Consider the following 21,986-nt stretch of genomic DNA (forward strand, 5'->3'; position numbering starts at 1 on the left):
ATGCGACAATGTGGCGCAGATCTAAAGATTTCAGAGACATTGAAAGGCCCAAGGTCAACTGTAAGTTAGAGAATCCTCACTCAGTTCCTGTTTAACTGCACAGACACCTGAGCTTTTCAAGCATCTTCAACTTTAGTATGCATCACAAACTCATACTTCTGTTTTTTCACCTTCTGAATCCTGGGAGCTCAGATAGCTGCTGCCAGCACGAGGAGTTCTGCTGTGCTGGCCACTGCCACCTGAAGCAGCAGTGAGATTTTTGGTGCTCGGGTCCTATTTTCAATCAGACCTCTGTTTAGACTGTGAGGTCTCAGGGCAGGAACATAACCTGTGCTTGTAAATCATCACACTGTTTTGTATTTAAAGATAATGGGAGTAGATGGCTGAGGTTTTTGTTCATTTGTCATAAAACAAGAATAAAAGAGGGTGAGATGAACTGGAAAGTGAAGTGGAATCTCTCCCTTATCTAAACATCTAACATCTCTAATGTTAGGAATAATAGCTCCTTTTTCATTTTTAGTGTAGGATTGGATAGATGGCTTCAATGTGAGTGTAACTCTTCTTGTTCTTTAATAAAACAATATTCTTTAAAAACTTTCAGGATCAGTGATTTAGAAAAAATGTTAAAATTCTGCTAGCATGTTCTGAGGACTCAGTTTGACTGTAAAATTCCATTGCTCAGTAACGTTAACACTAAATGAGATCCACGCTAAATTTCAATGAATAGGTATTCTCCACTTGTGCTCCTAAAAACTGTATAGGTGAGAGATTTTTCTGAAGTCATAGCATTTCTTTATGATAAGGAAGACAAAAATGTAACCATCAGAGTGCCGAGTGGTCTCATCTAACACCGTTTGTTTTGCTGTCTGCCAGTGCACCCTACACAACATTGCTTTTAAAAATAAAAGAACAGAAGTTGTAATATTAATGATTCTTTAAATCAACGGCTGTACCGAAAAAGGAAGTTTCCGTTAGCCTGGAATTTCACAAGAGCACTAATCCCTCTATCACTTATTAATAAACTTAGTGCCTAAAGGCTCCAATTAGGTATTGGAACGCAGTGATAACAGGCATTGTAAACGTTCAAGACAAATCCTCCCTTAGGGACAATAATATAATATTGTTTCAAAGAAGCAGTACTTTCTTAAAATAGCTTTGCAGCCATGGCAGAGTATTACTAACTTTGGCCTAGATCCTGCTCTGAAAATGTGCATTGCGAGGCCCCGTTGAGCAAAACAAGGCAAGGAACACAGTGTTTGTGTAGCCCATTAAAAATGGAAGTCCCTGTTAAACATTGGAGGTTTTATTCATAGAACCATATAATCATAGAATAACAGATTATCATAGAATCATTAAGGTTGGAAAAGACCTCTAAGGTCATCTAGTCCAACTCTGTCCATCTATCACCAATATTGCCCATCTAAGCCACGTCCCTCAGTGCCACATCTACCCTTTTCTTGAACACCTCCAGGGATGGTGATCCCACCACCTCCCTGGGCAGCCTCTGCCCATGTCTGACCCCACTTTTAGAGAGGAAGTTTTCCTAATATCCAACCTGGACCTCCCCTGGCACAACTAGAGCCATTACCTCTCATCGTATCAATATTATCCTGAGTTGGAAGTTGACTTCCAGCAAAACTAACAAAACCAACCAAGCAAGAAAACTGGGTAGCTTGCAGCTGATACTGAAAACTGTAGTAAGAATTGCTATTTGCATCATGTGAAATACTACTGAGGAGCTCCAAAGCCACAGAGAGCCATAACCAGTGCACAAATACAGTCAGAGAAAGCATCTCATTGACCTGGGTGATGGAACAGCCTTTGACCAGTGATCACACTGCGTTCAGGCAGTGTCACCTGAGGGGCTTGATATCGGACAGCAGCTTAGGTCCTGGCTGGAGCCCTGTGCTCCCTCTTGGTCTGTGCTGACCTTTGCCTGCCAATATTGGTGATGGGAAAGCAAGCTTTCCCGCTTAGGTGTGTGCATTGTTTTGCTTAGGAGCCAGTAGGACAGCTGAGGATTTTCCTCACCGGAGTCCCAACCCATGGCATTTTTCACCTCTTTCCCAACTCCTGGCTGCTCGGGTGTAGCATCCACCCCATCGCTGCCGGGCGCTGCGGGCGGACCCGGCCGCGGGAGGAGGGTCCGCCCAGCGCCGCGGCTGCACGGGCTGCGGCAGGAAAGGAGCGGCGGCTCCTCGCAGGAGGAGGAGGAGGAGGAAGGGGGGGGTCCCTCGGAGCGGAGCCGGCCGCAGCGAGAGGCGCGGCGGGGCGGGGCGGGGTGGGCGCGGGAGGCGTGGAGGGGAGCGGGGAGCGCGCTGCCCGCGGAGCGGCGCGGATCGGCGCGTGCCATGCGCGGCGCGGCGGTCGGGGCTCGCTCGCTGGCTCAGCATGCGTGGGCTGTGCCGCCGCCTCTGCCTGGTGGCCGCCGTGCTGGGGCTGTGCGGGGGCAGCAGAAACTGCCCCGACCTCATCGTGGACCGCTGCCTCTGCGCCGCCGAGCGAGCCAAGGGGCCCGGCCGCCCGGCACTGCGCATCAAAGTGGTCTGCAGCGGCGGCGACTTGGTGGAAACTTTACAGCCCGCCGTGCTGCCCAACCGCACCGTGTCCCTGTGAGTACGGCCCGCGGGCAGCGCACCTGGCGGCGGGAGGGATGCGGGGAGCGGGGGGACCCCGGGCGCGGCCGTGCCGGTACCGCAGGGCTGGCAGAGGAGGCTCCGAGCCCTGCCCGGCTGTTAAAAAGTACGTGCCAGTTTGCCTTTCTTTCTTTCTTTCTTTCTTTCTTTCTTTCTTTTTTTTTTTTTTCCTTCTCTGTTTGGAAACTCTTTTTGGCGTTATGGTCGAGCTGGGTAAGCTGGGCTTCCCCTGATGTCATTTGCGTGCTGCTGTGTGCGGTGGGCTGGGAAATGTCATTGCTGGCAGAACTGATGGAGCTCGCCGGTGCATCTTTCTGCTGGTGGCACAGGGGGCTGGAAGTGTCCCAGCGTTGAATGAACGATGCTGGAGAGCTGAGTGCTGTGAGATGAACCGGCTTGTCTCTCCTCTCTCGTCTCTTCTAAATAAAGTTTGGGACTTGACATCTCCTCTCTTAACAATAGTTTGTGTACAACCAATTGGAAGGGCCGACTCCGATACTGTTCCGAGTTGTAGCTCAGAATGACTCACAGTTTGATGCTTTGCTTATTTATTTATTTTCTCAAGTCACTTGGAAATAGATGATGCTATTTTGTTGCCTGTTGCACAAACTTGAATAAATGCAGTGTGTTGTTAGTGTGCTGGTAGAACTTGTAACTGTATTGCCAAGTGTATATGAAAGTAATGTCCCTATAAAGGACCCAAGCAGTAACCGATCTATGACACTCGCCCTTCAGATTGTGCACATTTCCAACAGCTCTTTAACTGTTGAATTTATTTCTGTTGACAATTCCTGCTGTGAACATCTCCACTGTTCACTGCATTTTCTTTAAGTCAACACTTTTAGGAGACAACTGGTAAAGACAGTAATTTATAACAGCTGGGGAGCCCGTGCTGTAAATGTGCAGATGTGCTGCGTATGCTTCAGTTCAGCTCCAGCTCTGACTGCTGAGTGACTTGGTGCTGATTAGCTGTGTGCTGATTGCTCATCCGGGAGGGCTTTGCTTGTTAATGTACAAGATGTAGTAACTACACTCCCAGCTAAATTTAATAGACTTTTTAAAAATCATTTTATGACACCAACGTAAGTTTTGACCTAGGTGGTAAACTCACTCCTACTTTTGTGGTTTATGTAACTGGCTTTATAGTACGTACTCCCGAAAGGGTATAAAATGTTGACACAAACTATTTTTTTTTCTCATTGGTTTAAGATATGCAGAAACTTTTACACTCAGCATATCTGCAAATGCTTTTGTTCCTAAGCATTGATTTACAGAGCTTTATTTGGATTTTTTTTAAAGAAGGTTTTCCTTTAACTAAGTACCAGTAGATGAATCCAGCTGACCAAAGGATCAACAGAAGTATGCATTCACTGCAATGAAAAGAAACTGAATTGGAAACAGAAGTGAGAAAAGATGGATGGAGGAGGTGGTGTGTGTGAAGTGGTAGGTGGGAGGATTTGCTCACTTGCATCTGTGCATCAGGGTACCAAAAAGCAAACATGTTACTCTCACCCTGAATAAGCACATTTCAGGTGACACTTGCTCATACTCATTAGGAAGGTACCGTATTATTTTTTTTAAATTCACTTAGAGAAAGCTGTGACATGATGGCTGGTTAGTTGTACTTAGCTGGGACAAAACACAGACGCCTTTGGTTTTATTTGCTAAGTTTGACTCAGAGAAGTACACAATACCTTGTGTCACCTAAATGTATGGCCTTCTCTTACTGTCTGTCTCAGTTTTTTTCTCCCTCAAAAGTAAATTTAAAGCTGAGTCTTGAAGATAAAAAAGAAAAAGTTAGAATCTGAGTTAGAGATGTAATAATTTTCAGTAGTTGGAGCATACAGATGACAAGTTGATTGAATGTGTCAAAGATTTTCCAGGAGAAGCTGTTTTTGATGAATGGAATTACACTTGTGAGATTTGGCCAGCTGCAGAAAATAATGATGAAAAGCTCAAACAGCACTGCTCTTACATTTGTTTTTGTAGCTGAATGGAAGACTTAGGCAAAAAAGAATATTGCAGTAGACACTGCCTATTTCCATTCAATTTTATGGGCCCACAGAGAGAAAGAGAACTTTAACATATGGAGCATAACCTTTTGGATTGCATTAAAAATTAAGAAATATAGAGGTGAATAAAGGAACACACATTCAGATGCAGTAATGCTTTTAAGAAACAGTGTAATGAATAATAATTTTTTTGGCAGATTAAATGATCTTTATATATATCATATAGGAATGCTGTTTCTCTAGCACTGTTTCTTTTGGAAGGGAAAGTTAAAGCCAAACTTAACTGCTCTGCAAAGATGTCAAAGGAGTTACCTCTGCTGTATCTCTTTAGCCATTAAGAGAGGAAGTTATAGTTCTTTAAGTTTTTATTTGCATGCTTGGTAATGTTGCTTGCCAGCAAACTTAAGAAGTTATGACTTGTTAGTTTAATGATTTTTTTTTCACCCAACTGACCACGGACCTTGGCCAAGCTCAGTGATTCTGGCGCTTTATGGCATGTATGCACCCAAAGTAGCACTGCAGAAAGTACTTCTGGAATTTTGTAGGCAGTGGTTTGACTGAACATAAACTAGCATGAAGTCACTGGAGAAACGCATATTCTTGACCGGTTGGGACCAGTTATTTCTAGTGGGGAAGTACATGTAGTTTCTTGGAAATCAGATGAATACGAGAGCCATTCAGTGCTGCCTGAGTGCTCTCAGTACTACAGCACAACACTAGAAATAAAATCAAAATATAAGCTGATAAAGGAACTATTCCCACCCCCTTAATTTATATTAAAAAAAGAAAACACAAAGAGCCTTTTTCTGTGCTCTCTGTTTTACTGGCTTTATTTAGTACATTACTTCTTTGGAAATGGGATTCAAGTGCTTGATCTGGATTGAAAGAAAAAAACATTTGTAGCTTCACAAAGTATTTATGTGTATTTTCTTAAAAGGAATTCTAAACTTCATTGATTTGCAAGATGTGTTTCTGTGCCTTGTATATCAGCGCGGGGGAGGAGGAAGGGAGTTATTTTCTTGATTTCCATGGAGAATACTGCTGTGGCCTCACGAAATTATGGGAGCTCCCCAGATCCCTCTCAGTAGGTGTAGACCCAAGAAGGAAGGGTCGCATCCCCCCACGATAATAGTTTTCTCAGTCTCAACTTTATGGCCAAATACATGGGAATTCTTACAACGAACCAATATTTTACAAATTACTATTTTTAAGTTGTGTGATTGGGTTGTTGAAGTGTAACACTAGAGAAAAAGACTGATTGCATTTTTTTCCTCTTGTGTACTAATGAAAATGTTAGGTTTAAACTTTTGATTGAGTTGCTGAAGTTGGGGCTGTGCAGAATAAGACAGTAAAACCGAGTTTGCCACTCTTTGCAGTGCAGGAGTCTTACAATTTGAAATTTCAGGGATTAGCATGTAGGTTCTGTTCTGCATTATTCCACACAAATGGGATGGTATATCTGCAGGTTACTTACTATCTGTACTTTTTTTCTTTATTTTTTCCTGTCAAATGATGCCAACAAGTTTAACCTTATAGTTCTTAGAAGTTCTCGGTTCATTACAGCTCTTGATATAGCTGAGCAGAATATATTTTGAAGTTATAAAGGTCGTCAGTTTCTCATAGCAACATTATTTTCCTGCCCTCCCCATTCAAAAGGAAGTCTAATATATTTGGGAGGGTGTAATTTTTGCAAATTTTGCTCAGAGATATGCCTGGGTATGTCTGTTGTTTTAAATGTCATTGTAGATGCGTAAAAAATTAGGGGAGTGTATGGTCATAGCAACTCTTCTATATGACTCTTCATGTTTATATCTGTGTGTTTAGTTTTGATTGTGAATTAGAGGTTGTCTCAAACTCTTCAGACTCTCAGTTTCAGAACGGGGCTATGTGACTCCAGTGGAAACCCATAGGCATAATACATACAGCAGGCGTTTCCATCCTCAGAGCACTTCGCAAACATTAGGAAGCCTTCTGAAAGAAACATTCACCCCGCTTTTCTGCCCCCAAATTACTTTTATGTCACATTCATTCATGTCATGCCTACTGCTATTTATTCTAACTTATTATATTACTGCATATTTTTCGTGTCCAGTCCTGAGTTTTACACTTCTATGTTACTTCAGCTTAGGATACATAAATATGATCTAGTTAATGTAAGCATCTTACTGTAAAAATATATCTAAAAAATGTTTTTTTGTCCCAAAGAGTGTAGACTTTAAGCTAGCCAAAGCAAACAAAGCAAGAATTGAGGGAAGAATGAACAAAAAATATTATTCATTAATTTTATCTCCCCATCTTAAAACTTGCTTTTTTAATTTTCTTTAGAGGTATAAGGTCTTGCATATTATTGCTGGTTTCCAAATAACTGGATTCTTAAATAATGTAGGGGAGTTCTCATTGTAAAGGTTTTCACAGACATTTTCACCTTAGTTAACTTCCTGTGTTCACTCAAAGTGCCAGAAAAAAAAGAATAAAAACCAGGTTTCCTGCTCCATTATTGATGGATGTATACATATTTATACTTGCTTTCTCCAAAAGCTCTTAGAAAACAAAGTCAGTTTCTTGCGAAAGAAATTCCTATCATAAAGCAAACTGACATGGAAGACACGGAAGGTCTGAGAGGAATGCTTGGGAAAGGCAAAACTAAGATAAACGAAAAACAGTAGAGAAGAAAATTCTTTAGATATTAGTCTAAATTTCCTTGATGGTCCAGCTGGAGTGGCCACAAAATACTATAACTGAAAATATTAATTTTTTTCATGTTATTTCTGATGAGAGGATGTCTGGGTTTGAATTCTCTTGTCTGTGTCAGTACCATGAAGGACTCTGACCTCTTCCGAATTACGACTTACTGTTAGTGAAGCCAATCCATGGGCATTAGTGGAAATTTTAAGAAGAGAGGAGCACAAAAAGGTTCCACTTAGGCAAACAGAGCTTTATTTATAAATAATATTCAAAACACCACAAAGGCTGAAGTTTCTTTCCCTTTTGATTAATTTGTAAATGTCATAAATTGAAAATGATGCCACATATCCTCCTTGTGCTTTAAGTTCTCAAGGTAACTTTCTCTGAAGAAAACAGTTTGTGGAAAGGAGAGGTGAGAATGTTTGGAAACCTATAAAGTTATTTGATGGTATTAAATGGTTTGTTAATTTGGTAATTTAAGGTAGAAACCCAGTTTTTTTTTCGTTGCATGCTGGGAAATTTGCAGCATCTTACATTTACTTTCATTCCAGAGATATAAATAAACTGCTGAGATAGACAGGAGGATAGCAGTGCATGTGTGTATTAAGTGTATATCTGATACCTATTGAGAAGTCCTAAATGAAGTTGGGGTTTTATGATATGGTATAATTTGGTTAGCTACTGACCATGTTTGCCTGAAGCAGGGAGAGATTTAGCGTGTCACTGCCTTTCTTTTCTTTCTTTTTTTTTTTTGTAAGTTATCCTAATATTCATAAAATCCATTTAGTTTTAATGATTAGAAGATATGTGCAACAGTGTCTTGTTTTTGAAGCACAGATACTCTCATCTGATGTGATGGTCTGGGAGAGAGAGATTTATGGATGTGGAATTTCCCATTATAGGAAGCTGTGCGAGTTGCTCCCCCTTGGGACCTAGGTACCGTCAGCCCTTAAAGTGAGCTGCTCTTTAGATTTGCTAACATAGTGCTTTTTTTCTTTTCCTTTTGTAGTTTTATTTTAAGAAGAAAAAAATGAAATATTTCCTCAAGATACATTTTTCTTTCCTTGAGCCCTTCCCAAAACTATAGCAGCATGAGGAGAGGTGAGGTGATGGGGGAGAATAGCGTGGTGAGGAGAGAAGTGAAGAAGGGGAAATAAGTGTCCAATAAGAGTTTTAACAGAAGGGAAGGGGCTGAACAGTCTTACTAACATGAAGCACACAGAGTTTGGCATTCCTACGTGTTCTCTTTTTTTCTGCATCATTCAGAGCTTGTAAATCACACTTGTAACTGATGCTGTACAGTAACAGGGTCTTGCTAACACCTGTGACTCTAGAAGCCCATTTGTTCCTTTTGCTGTTGATACAGACCCAGAAGTACTGCCAGTACTGGGCAGAAGTAGCCAAGGAACGCTGCTTGCTTGTGCAAAGTGTGTCCTACTTGGGGCCCTCTGTCAGAATGTACTTTGCAGCTGTTGTGTTCAGCCATGCTCCACGTAATCCACCCCTAGGTTCCTCACTTCTGTCTTTAATCCTGCTTTTGCCATACAGAACCAGCATAAATCTGTAAGTTCAAGGGCAGTCTGTGTTTACTGAGGCAGAGGTTAGGTTCTCACATCCCATAGGAAACTTGTGTGTGTATATGCATATGTGTTTATATGCATATATATACAAGAAAATGAAGCTTACACACTTCCTTCATGCAAATGAGAGTCAGAATTTTGTGCCAGCTTGAATTTCACCACTTTGTTGCTATCTATCAAAAATCTCTATTTGTGCTTTTATGAGTTTGAGGAAAATTGATTTCTAAGCTTCCTCCATTTCCATCTTCCATATAGGTTGTAGAAAAACATTATGGCTTCAGAAGCATGCAGAAGGATGAAAAGGTTGGGTGTGTGCTGCTTTAATCGGCTCTGATTAACTCTGGTTAGTCGCAAGTTTGCTGTCTGGTTATGGACTTCCTAAATCTAAATCAGTTAAAAACACTATGTTGTTTATAATACTGATATTTTTTCCATTTACTTTGGAAATTACGTAATGCAGAGAAAGTTCAGGCTCGGTTCTTATTTTTGTGGCAGCATGCCATTCTTCACCCTTCTCTTAAAATCGTTTCCAACTGTGTTTTCATGCCTGGGACTGATTTGGGAGTACTCTGAAGGTATATTTGGTCATATGAAAACTGCTTTTGCGTTTTCCGTTATAATCTTACCGCCTTGTTGACACTTCCTTTTCTGTTCTTAGTCAGATATAATCTTACCCGAACAGCAGTATGTCAAATGCATAAACTGTTCTGCCAATGAAGTAAACACCCAGTGGTTTATGGGTATTACACTCATAGACCTATTAATCTTCACAAAAACCTGAGAGTTATTTCTAGATCATATAGAATTCAGATTTGCTGATGGCTATGCATAAGTGAGCACATTCTTTTAAACTTGTGTTTTAAGCTTTACTTTGGTAAGTAAGTGGCTGTCTTTTGAAATGGTTGTTAATAAAAACTCATAGAGGTATAAAGGCACTGGCATGCAAGTTCAGTGTATATACTGGAGGCTCTGTATAACACAAAATGAAGTTTAAAGCATTTTCTGTGTTATTAAGGTATCATAGTTTTTGAGTAACTTGATCAGTCAAGGCCTCCAAATTAGTAACAATTTTGATTTTCCTAGTTTATTGCAGAAGTACTGTGGTTTCTTCCTTCTAATAACAATCAAGATGATGTCTCTTCATAAAACTCTTCTTTTTATGTTATGATGTAGATTACTGCAGTAAGTGCATTAGTGCATGTTTTATAGAGAAACCTTTACCTTCTGAATGTATACTTTTATGCAACTTGAGAGAAGAACAAAAAAAAATCATGGATGGAAAATAAAACTAGCAGTAAAAACTCAGGCCTGGAAAATTTGGAGAAAGGCATGGATTTAAAGAAAGAAATCAAACAATTTAAATTTCAATGTAGTATAATTTCCCAGACAACAGTTCCTTGGATATCTGCACTTCAATTTATCCTACATGATGTCAACTTCTGTGAGAGCAGAGCGATGGGAGAAAAGCATAACCTGTGTGTTCAGAACTTTCTCAATACAGTAAGCTTTATAGCAACTTGAAAGGAAGTATACTGAAATGTTAGGAAAGGTTCCTCGAAAGGAGCGTGCTGACAACCTGGTGCAACAAGAGTGGCATTGAAGAAAATACTCATTGCCAATATTGAGGAATCAAATTGTCCAGCACTACTAAGTGCCATGTATTTGCATGCTACCATGCGTCCTGGTTAATTCTTTTTGTCTTCCATGGGCCATTCTATATGTATGGAGCTGTCTCCCATTAGTATGAGAACCTTGTAATTCTGCACTTTGCTTCTATTATTACTCTTTCATTGATATTTATTGCGATTTTCTCCCTCACCTGCACCTTTTTATTCAGTGCTGACATGTATTATACACCAGCCTTTGCTATAAATGCATGTCAAAAAATTAAAAACAAAACCGAACTACACCTGTCTCCCTCATCAGCTCTCCTCTTGGTGTTCTGTATGCTCCATTCTCACTTTCCCACGTGCACTCATTTCTCCACTAGCTTTTGCACTTTCACTGGTGTGTGCTGCTGTTTCCAGCTCACAGTCTCCACTTCTTCTCTGGTCTTTCATGACTTTCCAGATTTTTCTAAAACCCTCCATTACATCTTCCCTCATTACCTTTGCTCCTTGACTCACTTTATCCGCTTCTTCTGAACTCACTGATTGGAACTGAAATAAGTGAGGATATGGGTCCTCAGAGAGATCTTTCTTAAGCTCTGGAGTTCAGTGCTGCCTGGAATTGGGGCCAGGCAGATGGAGTTGATCCTATTACACAACTTTCAAAGAAGAAAAATGTAAGGAGGCAGAACCAAACAGAGTTTATCATTAGAACTGCAGCCAGCAGCAATGGAGAAGTCTGAATGTGGTTGTGTCAAGCAGTGTTTTTATATTGAACTGCTGCCCATGTTGCTGATAGTTGTAGGGAAATGTCTTGATGGTCAGATTTGTTTCACAACCCTAGAATTGTATATTGCTTAGAAGGGAAGAGGAGAAGTCTAATTTCTAGTTTTCTCTACCCTTTGTGACAGCGTTCAAACAATATTGCAACCATCCTTCCAAAACTGTGAAATGTGTATAACACAAGTAATTATAGTGATATAAGATGAAATCTTGACATGTGCTGTTATTCTTGTTGCAGTTCCTGAGCCAGAAAGCTAAACTTTTCAATATGTAGTCAAATCTAAGCTTATGGGACTGCATTCCTTTCTCCTGTGATATAGCTAGCATTATTCATATGCTAAGTTTATCATTTAGCTCCATCTTAAGTTAGATCAAGTTAACGAACTGTTCTCAACAACAGCTGTAGCAGTTGACAAATCCATACTCATTTTGCAAAAGCTATGACTTGGCACACTTGGAACAGTCAAAACGCACAAGCTTTCACTGTTCAAAAACGTGTGGTCATTCCTGCAAACTTCACTCCTGGTCCAGGTCCGTGACTGACATTGCTCTATTAAGTAAGTCTTTAAAACAAAACATGTTTTCATGGCAGTAAAGCTATACATGACATTCCATCTGTAAAGAATGTCATCATTACAAGACTTACTTTTTGTTAGGCACTCATTTTTTTTTTTGATTGGATGTACCAACTTCTCATCATAAGATTTATTTATTACAGGAGGCCCTGATTAGATATCTCATCTGTAGCAAGGTAGTTATATGTAAATAGGGAAGGGCAGGATTTTGTCATATTATGCTTCAAGTAGCTCTTTGAAGTACAATATTGTGATTGTTTGACAGAATTTGGATTACATGGTGCTCAGAAAATGGAGTCAATCTGTGGGAGTTACAACACAGTGTATTCAGGTAGCTGTTAAACCACTGGTGTGTGTAAGAATAATTTCTGCACTTTTTTCCTCTGCATTTGGAAACAGTAAGCTCTCATAAAGTTAATCTGCCTATAAGGAAAACATTTGTTACAGTAAGGGTGATGAGGCACTGGCAGAGGTTGCCCAGAGAAGTGGTGGATGCCCCCTCCTTGGAGACACCCAAGGTCAGACTGCATAGGCTCTGAGCACTTGGAGCTGTAGATGTCCGTTTGTTGCAGGGGAGGTGGACTAGATGGCCTTTAAGGGTCCCTTCCAACTCAAACGATTCAATGATTCTACTTTTTCTCCTTTAATGGTGAGAAACTTTGAGTGAGAAAATAAGTCCACCCACTGCTATTAGGAAGCCATCTGTAAGGGCAATTTTTAATATTATTATTATTTTTTTCCCATGGTCACTATTTCCTTTGTTTCCCTTTCATTTTTTTCAGTAACACATGCTTATAGGGTCACATTAAATTTTCAGGATTTTAGGACCTATTTTTGTATAACTGAGGAAGAGTTGAAGAGGGCAACATTTGAGATATTTATATCAGAAAACAAAGTTATGTCAGCCATAGATATTTGGTATGTATTTTATTTATTAGTACAATTTAATGTGTACTAAACGAATGTCAATTGCTGTCTGTGTAAAATAAAGACTTACCTGGCATGTAGCTTCCTCATGAAGCTGTAGCAGATATTACAGAGATAATGCCTTTGGCTTAAACAGAAAAAAGAAACAATGAGATCCCCTAAAAAAAAAGGGACAGTAATTTTTCAGATGCTTTTCTTTATCTTTATTTCCTCAATGAAAGGATGAATACTGAAATTCCTCACATTTGAAATGTGGAAAAAGCCCATAAAGAAATGACATTTATTGTTGTAGAATTCATAATTCTCTCAGCTTCTGCAGAATTACTTGTTATATAACAATGTAAAGAGTCAACAATATAAATTCACAAACCAAAGAATAACCGTAAGTGCTAAATTAATGTAATAAATTCTAATTTTCTGAATGTAGACCAAATGAAGTTATTGCTTTAGAATACTTCATGCTTATTGACTGTCATTATAAACCTGTCTCTAATTAACTATTCTTCCCGAAACAGTTCTTAATAATTAATTTGTTCATATATTTAATAACTAGTCCATTAATAAATTTTTCCATAAAGTGGTCTTCAAGACAATTTGACATAGTCAGCAATTTACTAACTATGACATCTTTTTTTTCAAATAGATAATAAAGCAGTTATTGGTAATTGGACAAAATGTTTTCAAAAGAAACTGTCCTCCATATTTTTCATGTATTGTTAATAAGAGTAAGGAAATTGACTGCTTGAGTGACCATAAATGTTATTAAAATTATGGCTTTTTTTTTTTCTGGATGTACCTTTGAACTGAGGACACTACTTCAATATCTTTATTACAGTTATTTGGTTATAAAGATATTTGGTAATGAAGAGAGATTAGATGCCAAACCCAAGTTTGGAATAGATTAGAGCAAATAATTTTTTAATGCTGGCTTTCCAGATCACTACTTTAGCTCAGGCAGAGTGATTGTTTTAAACAAATAAAATCCCTTAACTAATCATTTATTAAATAGCTCTGAAGTCAGGGGTTGTTTCTTTCTTTTTCTTTTTCCATTTCTCCCTTCTCTGAAAGTATCTGTCAAAATGGTGGTATTGAACTATATGTTGAGTCAGTGGTTCCATATCAATAGTTAGTCTATAAGCTTTTTCAGTTGGTTGGTGTTTTTCAAATTGTAATAGCTAATAAGGGTTCTGTAGGCTGGAGAACTGGAGCAGTTGGCTTTCCATCTATTTTTTTTTTTACTTGCTGCTCTGCTGTTTTGCACAATTTTTCAGTTTTTAAATCTGTAAAAACATAATACCTGGATACTAAAAATATTTGCATTTCTGCAGCTTTTCATTTGCTGCAGTCTGGATGTTTGATAAAAACATGTGAATAGCTGTACTGGACCATACCACGGCCATGTAGCCCAGTATCCTATCCCTGCTGCATTTAGAAGCCTGCTGCCTAGAGTAGAGTAGCACTGTAATTTTTTTCCCATAAGGACCTTCCAGTTTCCAGCCCAAAGATGTCATTCAAGTGTGATTAATTTACCAAAATGGATTGTTCTGCTGTGCAGTCCAGCCCTCCCCAGAACCCATCCCAGATCTGCATTTGTAGCATCTCATGGCAAGAAGTGCTGCAGATTAACTGCATGCTGGTAATGAATGGCCTCCTTCTTTTTATGTCTGAGTTTGAAGAGTTCAAAACTCTTTCTTTGGAATTTGTTTCTGCTAGAGTTGACATGGTTATCAAACTCAGGAAAACAGGCCACGTTCAGTCTTTAAGGGGAGAGCCCATCTCTGTGCTTTTCTAGTTGTCCTTTTACTTATCATTAATCACTGTCAGTAAGCTGAAAGGCAAGGAGGTGATGAAGTTTCAAGAAATAAAATTAATTTGTGCTATTAATAGTATTCTTTCTTTTATGTAATTAACATTGTGGTTAACTTTGTGAAAAGAGTGGTGATAAAACTTTTTGTTTCATAAGAAAAGTCATTGCATTTAACTCAACCCATGGGGAAATGCATTGGTATTGCAGAGAAAAAAAAAAAAAAAGGAAGCCCTATAAGCTCTATTCCAGCTTTTAACATTTTGGATTAATGAAAAATGAACAAAAGCTTAAAGTCAGCTTTCTCATTGGTTGGCCTAGTTTTCTCTTGGCAGATTGATAGATTTTCCTTCTTCCCTCTGTATTCCTCAAAAATAAGTGTATCTTTACTTTTCCTCATACACTGAGGCATTTTGTGCTTTGCTTAGTTATTGGTTCTGTGGAAAGGAAAGTGGGAAGAAGATATGATTGAGAGAAAAACTATTAAAGTGCACTAAAAGCATGCCTGTGAAAATAGGCTTTGGGGTACGTAGATGATTTTAAAAGGTGCAGAGTAATGTTGGATTGGTCTTTCTTTTTTTTCCATCTCGATGAAAATCTTTTTTATTGGTATTGATGGTAGCAATTTTCTTGTGCAGAAGGACCCCAGCATATTGTCTCTGCTAGTTGCTATTTCACTTGTGTTAAGTTTTAGTTTTCTTCTTTTCTGTGAGTCATTTAGATCACAGCTCTGTGATAATAATCTGCTAATAATGATTTAGTAGATTTCATTACTGACTGTTAGTACTGGTGACTGTGTATTCATCTATCCTGGAAGGAAATGGTTAAAAGAAACCGGAAGTGGAAAAGTGCTCCTGTTTAGTGGCTGAACTTCTGGACTTGGAAGGGGCAACAAAGGTAAAAATATTGACAACCTTATTTTAAATTGGTTTATTCTTCTTGGTAGATCTAGAAGAATAACCTTTTTGGATGCCTCCTTCCTTGAGATAGCCTTTCATGTTGTCCCTGTGCATGGGGACTCGATGGTCCTTGCAGGTTCCTTCCAACTCAGGATATTTGTGATTTTTATGATCGATTGTTATGTGTAGATCAGCCGCAAAACCTGTTTTTCATCCATGTCTCTGGTCGCAGAGCAAGGTGCTACACTCTTCCTCCTTTTAGCTGTTACTTTGTTCTGCATCGTTTTGCCGATTTCCTGCCATACTGATGACTTCTTCATTTATAGTTGCATTGTTTTTTAACTGGTCAATTATGGGAATCCTTTCCAGGAACTGGTCAGCATGGAAGTCCTCTTCCTGGGCATTTCTAGGAAAGCCTTTGCCTCTCTGAGGTTGCCTAGAGTCTGCCAAATTGACCATGAAAGGGGAAGTAATTAGGCACAGAGATGCAATGTGCATAAACACCATCAACCGCGTTGGCACTTCTTGCAGAAGAGAACATGGATCACTTCACTGAATTGATCTGTGTGGAGCTCTTGGAACGAGTGCAGAGGAGGGCGACCAAGATGTGGAGCACCTCTCCTATGAAGAAAGGTTGAGGGAACTGGGCTTGTTTAGTTTGGAGAAGAGAAGGCTCCGGGGAGACCTCATTGTGGCCTTCCAATACTTGAAGGGAGCGTATAAACAGGAGGGGGATCGATTGTTTGTGAGGGTGGATAGCGATAGGACAATGGGGAATGTTTTTAAGCTGAGACAGGGGAGATTTAGGTTAGATATTAGGAGGAAGTTTTTCACACAGAGGGTGGTGACGCACTGGAACAGGTTGCCCAGGGAGGTTGTGGATGCCCCGTCCCTGGAGGCATTCAAGGCCAGACTGGACGTGGCTCTGGGCAGCCTGGTCTAGTGGTTGGCGACCCTGCACTTGGCGGGGGGGTTGAGACTCGATGATCTTTGAGGTCCTTTTCAACCCAGGCCATTCTATGATTCTATGATTCTATGAATAGTTTGAAGATTTGCAGACGTCGTGGAGGAGATACTACTCAGTCATCAGAGATGGATATGCTCTGCTGAGCACTTTCTCCCTGTCTGGACAAGTGTGTCCATTGCTCACAGAGTCAGAGTTGAAGGCTGTCCTGCAGCTGCAGAGAATGCTGTGGGACTTTCTGCCATAGAAGGGTTTCGCAGCTCTGACTGAGGATGTAGTTATGGGGAAGGCATTGCTCGTTTAACTATACAAATAGCATGTTTTTACTGTTTGTGCATTGTAAGGTAATAGAGGTTATTCTGCAAGAAAAAAAAGTATTGATCACTAAGCAAATAATTTATTAAGGTTAGTTTGCCTGTACTTAAAAGAATAATAAATGAGGCTGCAGGGAAGGATTAAGAATGTGAATTGGTGTTTGGAATGTGTGAATAACTCCATTAGCTATCTAGTCTTTATTGTCATTTATTTTTTCTGTGATTGAGAAGAAGATTTTGATAAAATCAAGATGAATGTCAGTATTGATGAATGCTAAATGAAAAGGGGCATGCAGAACCTTCTAACTTATGCACTGGTTGACTCTGAACTTAGATAGTTCTCTGACAGCTCAGCAGTAGTCAACACAAGTAACAAAACATCTTGTTCCCACTGTGTAAGAGCATGGTTATGCATCTGTATCGCAGATGCTGTGCACTTCCATGTCAAACAGCATATAGCAGGACAAGACAAAGTACAGAAAACAGGCCATAAATGTGCAGAAGTATGGAATGATGAATAACTGAGAGAGTTTATCCTAAAAACCCCTACAGTGTATTAAAAGTTAATGGAGAAGATTATTCAGATTTTTAAAAATTATTGTTTTTCAAGGTTTTACATAGTGTAGGACCAAGACGGCAACAAATGATAGGGTTGGAGTTTCTAAAAATTAAAATGATATCTTCATGCCTCACATATGTTACCTGCAGGGATTTTTTCTGTAGTTCTTATATCTACGCATCTTCTCTTGACTGCTATCAGAGACAGGACAGTGATCTAAACAGACTTCTGTCTGACCTGCTCCTGATGACTTGATGCTGTTCAGTGCATTTATTCATGATCCAGATGGAAAATGTAAAATCCTCAGAAGACAGTCTGGAGGAATGATTATAGCCTGGGGCAGTTCTGTGGAGTAACCGGGATCACTTGGCAAGCAGGACTCGATAGATCAACGTTCATTTTAACATGGCCAAGAACACTGTCAGATATCCAGAACAAAGAAAGTAGTTTGCACTTGCACATTCCAGAAAGCAGTTCCAAAATTGTGTCACTGAAAAGCAGTTAATTATAATGGTGCATAATCAGTTAAACATCTGTTCCTGGTGTGATATTACTACAAGAGCACTGATAATACTGTCTTGGATCCAAAAGTAGGGAATGAAAATCAGAGTTAAGGAGTCAGTATTACCTTTGTTTGCTGCTACTGGAAAAAAAAAAAAAGTACTAAAAAAAGTTGTTAAAATATATTTTGAACTTTCAAGAATAATTTAGAGACTAGAAAATGTGTTGTGTACTTGAATCGCTTCTTGTAAATTTCTTTTACTTGTTTCAGATTAAGAAGGTTTCTGATCATGTACCCTAGGTGTTTATAAAGAAGAAAGATGTCTGATTTCAAAATAATGTAATATGGAAAATAAATGAGAGAGGTCACTAAGAGCTCAAATCAAATGTGTTCAGTATAGGAATGCAAGCTGAAATCTAGGTGAGAATGAGTAACCTTTGGAAGACATAGGAGCCGTCATGGAGACATCCTTCCTTCTTAATTTAAGATTGATTATTGTAAAAGTTCAACAAGAAATTGAACTTTTGATACAGCTTTTACTGGGAGAGGTTCTTTGAATTAATTGACATGCTCACACTGGTCTCTTCTGGGTGTTAAATGATATTTAAGTCTTTTAGGGGTAGGGCACAGAATTACCAAGAGAATCTACACTTTTCCACAGGGGAGAAGCTGCCACTAGTAAATGTGTAACTGTTACATTTTGTTTAATACAGAAGTGGAATTGCTGTAGTACGAAAATAATTGTTTGTTGACTGTACGGTAGTACGCTGCGTATTTGGAAATACTCAGCACTGGAAAGTTTCCAGGTGTCTTTTGGCGTGCCACTGGCAAACGTGTTCACCAGGTGTACTTCATCTGCGAGTACTTCTGCTTTGAATTTTTCCTAGTACTCTGACTCTAGTTTAACTCTTGAGATGTCAAATCCACTGTTTGTAATGACGTCTATTTGTTATTGTTACCCAGTTATTTGAATTCCTCTTCAAATTTAACCCTCACTGTTTACCTACAAAATACTGACAACAAAGAGGAAGCCAAATAAATATACTAGCATAAGAGGCAGCAGTTTAAAAACAATCAGTGTGTCTGTGTGCTTCTACAATTAACTGTGTATCTGTTTTCCCTGCCTGTTGCTGCCACAAGGATTTTTAATGGGTGGTGGGTATGGGTAGAAAGGATGCTACTAAAAACTGTTAGAGCTCTAAGTCGCTTCACAGCAGCTTTACTGCAGAGATGAAGTCATGAAGAACTTTGTGATTTGAATATTACTATCCTTTGATCTTTAAGTTACTCGTTAAGTTTAATGTTTCAGTAGTGACTGTTTTTAAAGTCCTCCCCTGTACTCTACATTTTATGTTGTTGTTTTTTTTTTTTTAAGTGATTTCTGTAATTTGGCACTGTTTCTTTCCTGTATTAGGAAGTGCGACCTTTCAGCCACATTGAAAAGATTTCCTCTAGGTCTTTTGTAAAATTTTTTAGACTTCATATGGCAATTAAAGTAGTGTCCTATATAGTATGTTATAATTTGTGAAGTTAGGCTAAAAAAGTTAGATGTCTGCTCTTTTCACATTGCATTCAATCAAGTCTACCGTGAGTTGGAAAACAAAGAATATGGCTTGTCTGTGAAAATCGTATGATTTATTTACTGACTGAAATGACAACTGTTTGGAAGAACTTATTAACCACGCTGAAGACTCACTGGTAAAGCTGTATGTAATCTAGGATTATTTTTTTTGTATTATTGATGGATAGTACCTTGTGCAATAGATATAAGCATATACATTACATTATAACATCACTGTAACATAAAGGAGTAATCTGAGGTATTATTAGAGGAAAAGGAGGAGTCTTCATGCTGGCAATTCTTCAATCACAAATGCTTTCTGGACAATTGCTTCAATTTGTAAAGTAATTTGGAGGGAGGTTTGTAATGCAGCTTTCAGCTTTCTGCTGTGTAGAACATCCCCACAAGTCATTTGGAATTGAATGATAATACAGTGCATAACTTCTTGGGAGTGGTGTTTATGCTTTAAAAAAAAAACCAAAAAAAACCAACCACCTCCAACAAATTAAACTTAAATCACTGGAAACCAGTGAGCTTTTTTTCTTCTGTAACTTCTGTGCCTGTCTTTTCCCAGGCAATGTGCAAACTATTATAGAAATATTCAAGACCAAACTCCTTTGCCAGGATTCAGAAGCAGGATCTTGAAATGTTTTTATGGCATTCAGGCTGCAGGCATTAAGGGAAGCTGCTTGCTCCCTGCGTGTATTCAGGGCTCTTCACTTCATCCAGAGTGTCTCCAGAGTATGAGGTTGGGATAGGATCTGCTGTTGTTACAATGATTGTTGTCCATTTCTGTAGTACTTTCACAGGAAAAGCCTTTCTTGGCCACACCACTTTAATAATACTGCTAATGAAGTCTCTATGTGACAGTTTTATGATACCATATGTATGATCAAATATTGCTGGTCTTATTTAATACGATACATATTTATACAGGATTTTGATGGAGCATATAGTCAAATGTCATCGTCAATAAATCCTTATTGCAACCAAATGGAGAAAATACAAACTGACAGTAGCAGCTGGTGCTTAAGTAACAAAATTTCTATTATGAGAATTCCTAATAAGATAAAAAGATATTGAATGACTTAAAACATGGGTTTTTGTCAGAATTTAATTCTTGCCGTGACACATCAATCGTACAGTGTTTTATTTAGGTGTTTAAATTATAGGTCTGGTGAGAGTGATAACTTCAGGTTATCACAGGACTTATGGCAAGAACACAGAGTGCAGAACAAGTTCTCTGTCCTTTCAAGGTGAATAAAATCTTATTTTATTTTTGTGAATATAGAAAGGGGAAGCTTTCTCATATTATTCTGACAGAAATACTTCAATACAGCCTTTTGTACGACATGATAGCTTGGTACTTGCTTCATTTTAATCATGCAAGTGAGAAATGAATTCCTATTTTCTGTAGTGAGAAATCGGTAATATATAATAGGTTGAGCACTCAAAGTCTAAATCATTGTTTTTTTCCTGAATAATCCTCACTGTTTTGCTGTTCCTAAAGGTACTCAAAATACAAATTTTAAGTTACCCAGAAGAAACATTTTGTTAAGTCTGTGACAAAAAAAAGCAATGTTGCAGCAGTTGTTTTCTGACTAGAGTACCCTAACTGACATAATTTTATCATATATCAGAATCTCTAATCTGGTCTAGAGCTAAATGTATGCCAATTTTATCTGTAATATTTATTGTTCTGCGTGTGTATTAGAAAGCAAGTTAAAATCTGGTTAGACTTATGGTAAAATGACTTTTGGAATCCAAGTCCATGTTGTATTGTGATAGATCAATCTATCACCTTCATGCTGATGCTACTGTGTGGAGTGTGGAGTCCTCAATAAAGGAGAGATGTGGACCTGTTGGAGCATGTCCAGAGGAGGGCCACAAAAATGATCCAAGGGATGGAGCACCTTCCCAGCAAGGATGGGCTGAGAGGGCTGTGGCTGTTTAGCCTGGAGAAAAGAAGGCTCCAGGGAGACCTGAGAGCAGTGTCTAAAGAGTGACTACCAGAAAGAAGGGGACGTACTCTTTAGTGGAGTCTGTTGTGACAGAACAAGGGGAAATGGTCTCAAACAGACAGAGGATAGATTTAGGTTGGATATAAGGAAGAAATTTTTTACAGTAAGGGTGGTGAGGTATTGGCACAGGTTGCCCAGAGAGGTGGTGGGTGTCCCATCCCTGGATGGGGCTGTGAGCACCCGATGGAGCTGTAGGTGTCTCTGTTTATAGAAAGGGAGTCGGACCAGATGGCCTTTAAGGATCCCTTCCAACTCAAATGATTCTAAGATTAGATGGTGACATGCATCTTGAAGATATTCAGAAGTGAAAGTCAATGTTTAGGAGCATTATAAAAACAAACAAACAAACCAAGAACCCACAACTCCAAACACCCTACTGAGTCAGACCATTGGTCCTCTAGGCAAATATTATTTCTCTAAATCCTTTCATTTTGAAAAGTATGAATTTAGGTTCCAATATTATTATTTTTTTAGTAGATACAGGGGGGAAAAAGAGAAAAATGAGAGGGAGGAGTGATGATGCAGAGCTTGTAGGAAAGCCATAAACTGCTAAATAT

The 21,986-nt window shown here is 39.0% G+C and overlaps 1 protein-coding gene across 1 annotated transcript in view; it reads left to right on the forward strand.

The window, feature by feature from the left end:
- The window catches only part of LOC110399996 (adhesion G protein-coupled receptor A3-like), a 261,744-nt gene continuing 242,060 nt past the window's right edge, over positions 2,303-21,986 (forward strand). Inside the window, exon 1 of the mRNA XM_021399543.1 lies at positions 2,303-2,612. Within this exon, the coding sequence (XP_021255218.1) occupies positions 2,392-2,612 (221 nt within the window). The 5' untranslated portion in view covers positions 2,303-2,391. The remainder of the gene's footprint in view (positions 2,613-21,986) is intronic.

This window comes from Numida meleagris, chromosome 5 (genome assembly GCF_002078875.1).
Source record: "Numida meleagris isolate 19003 breed g44 Domestic line chromosome 5, NumMel1.0, whole genome shotgun sequence".
NCBI lineage: Eukaryota > Metazoa > Chordata > Aves > Galliformes > Numididae > Numida > Numida meleagris.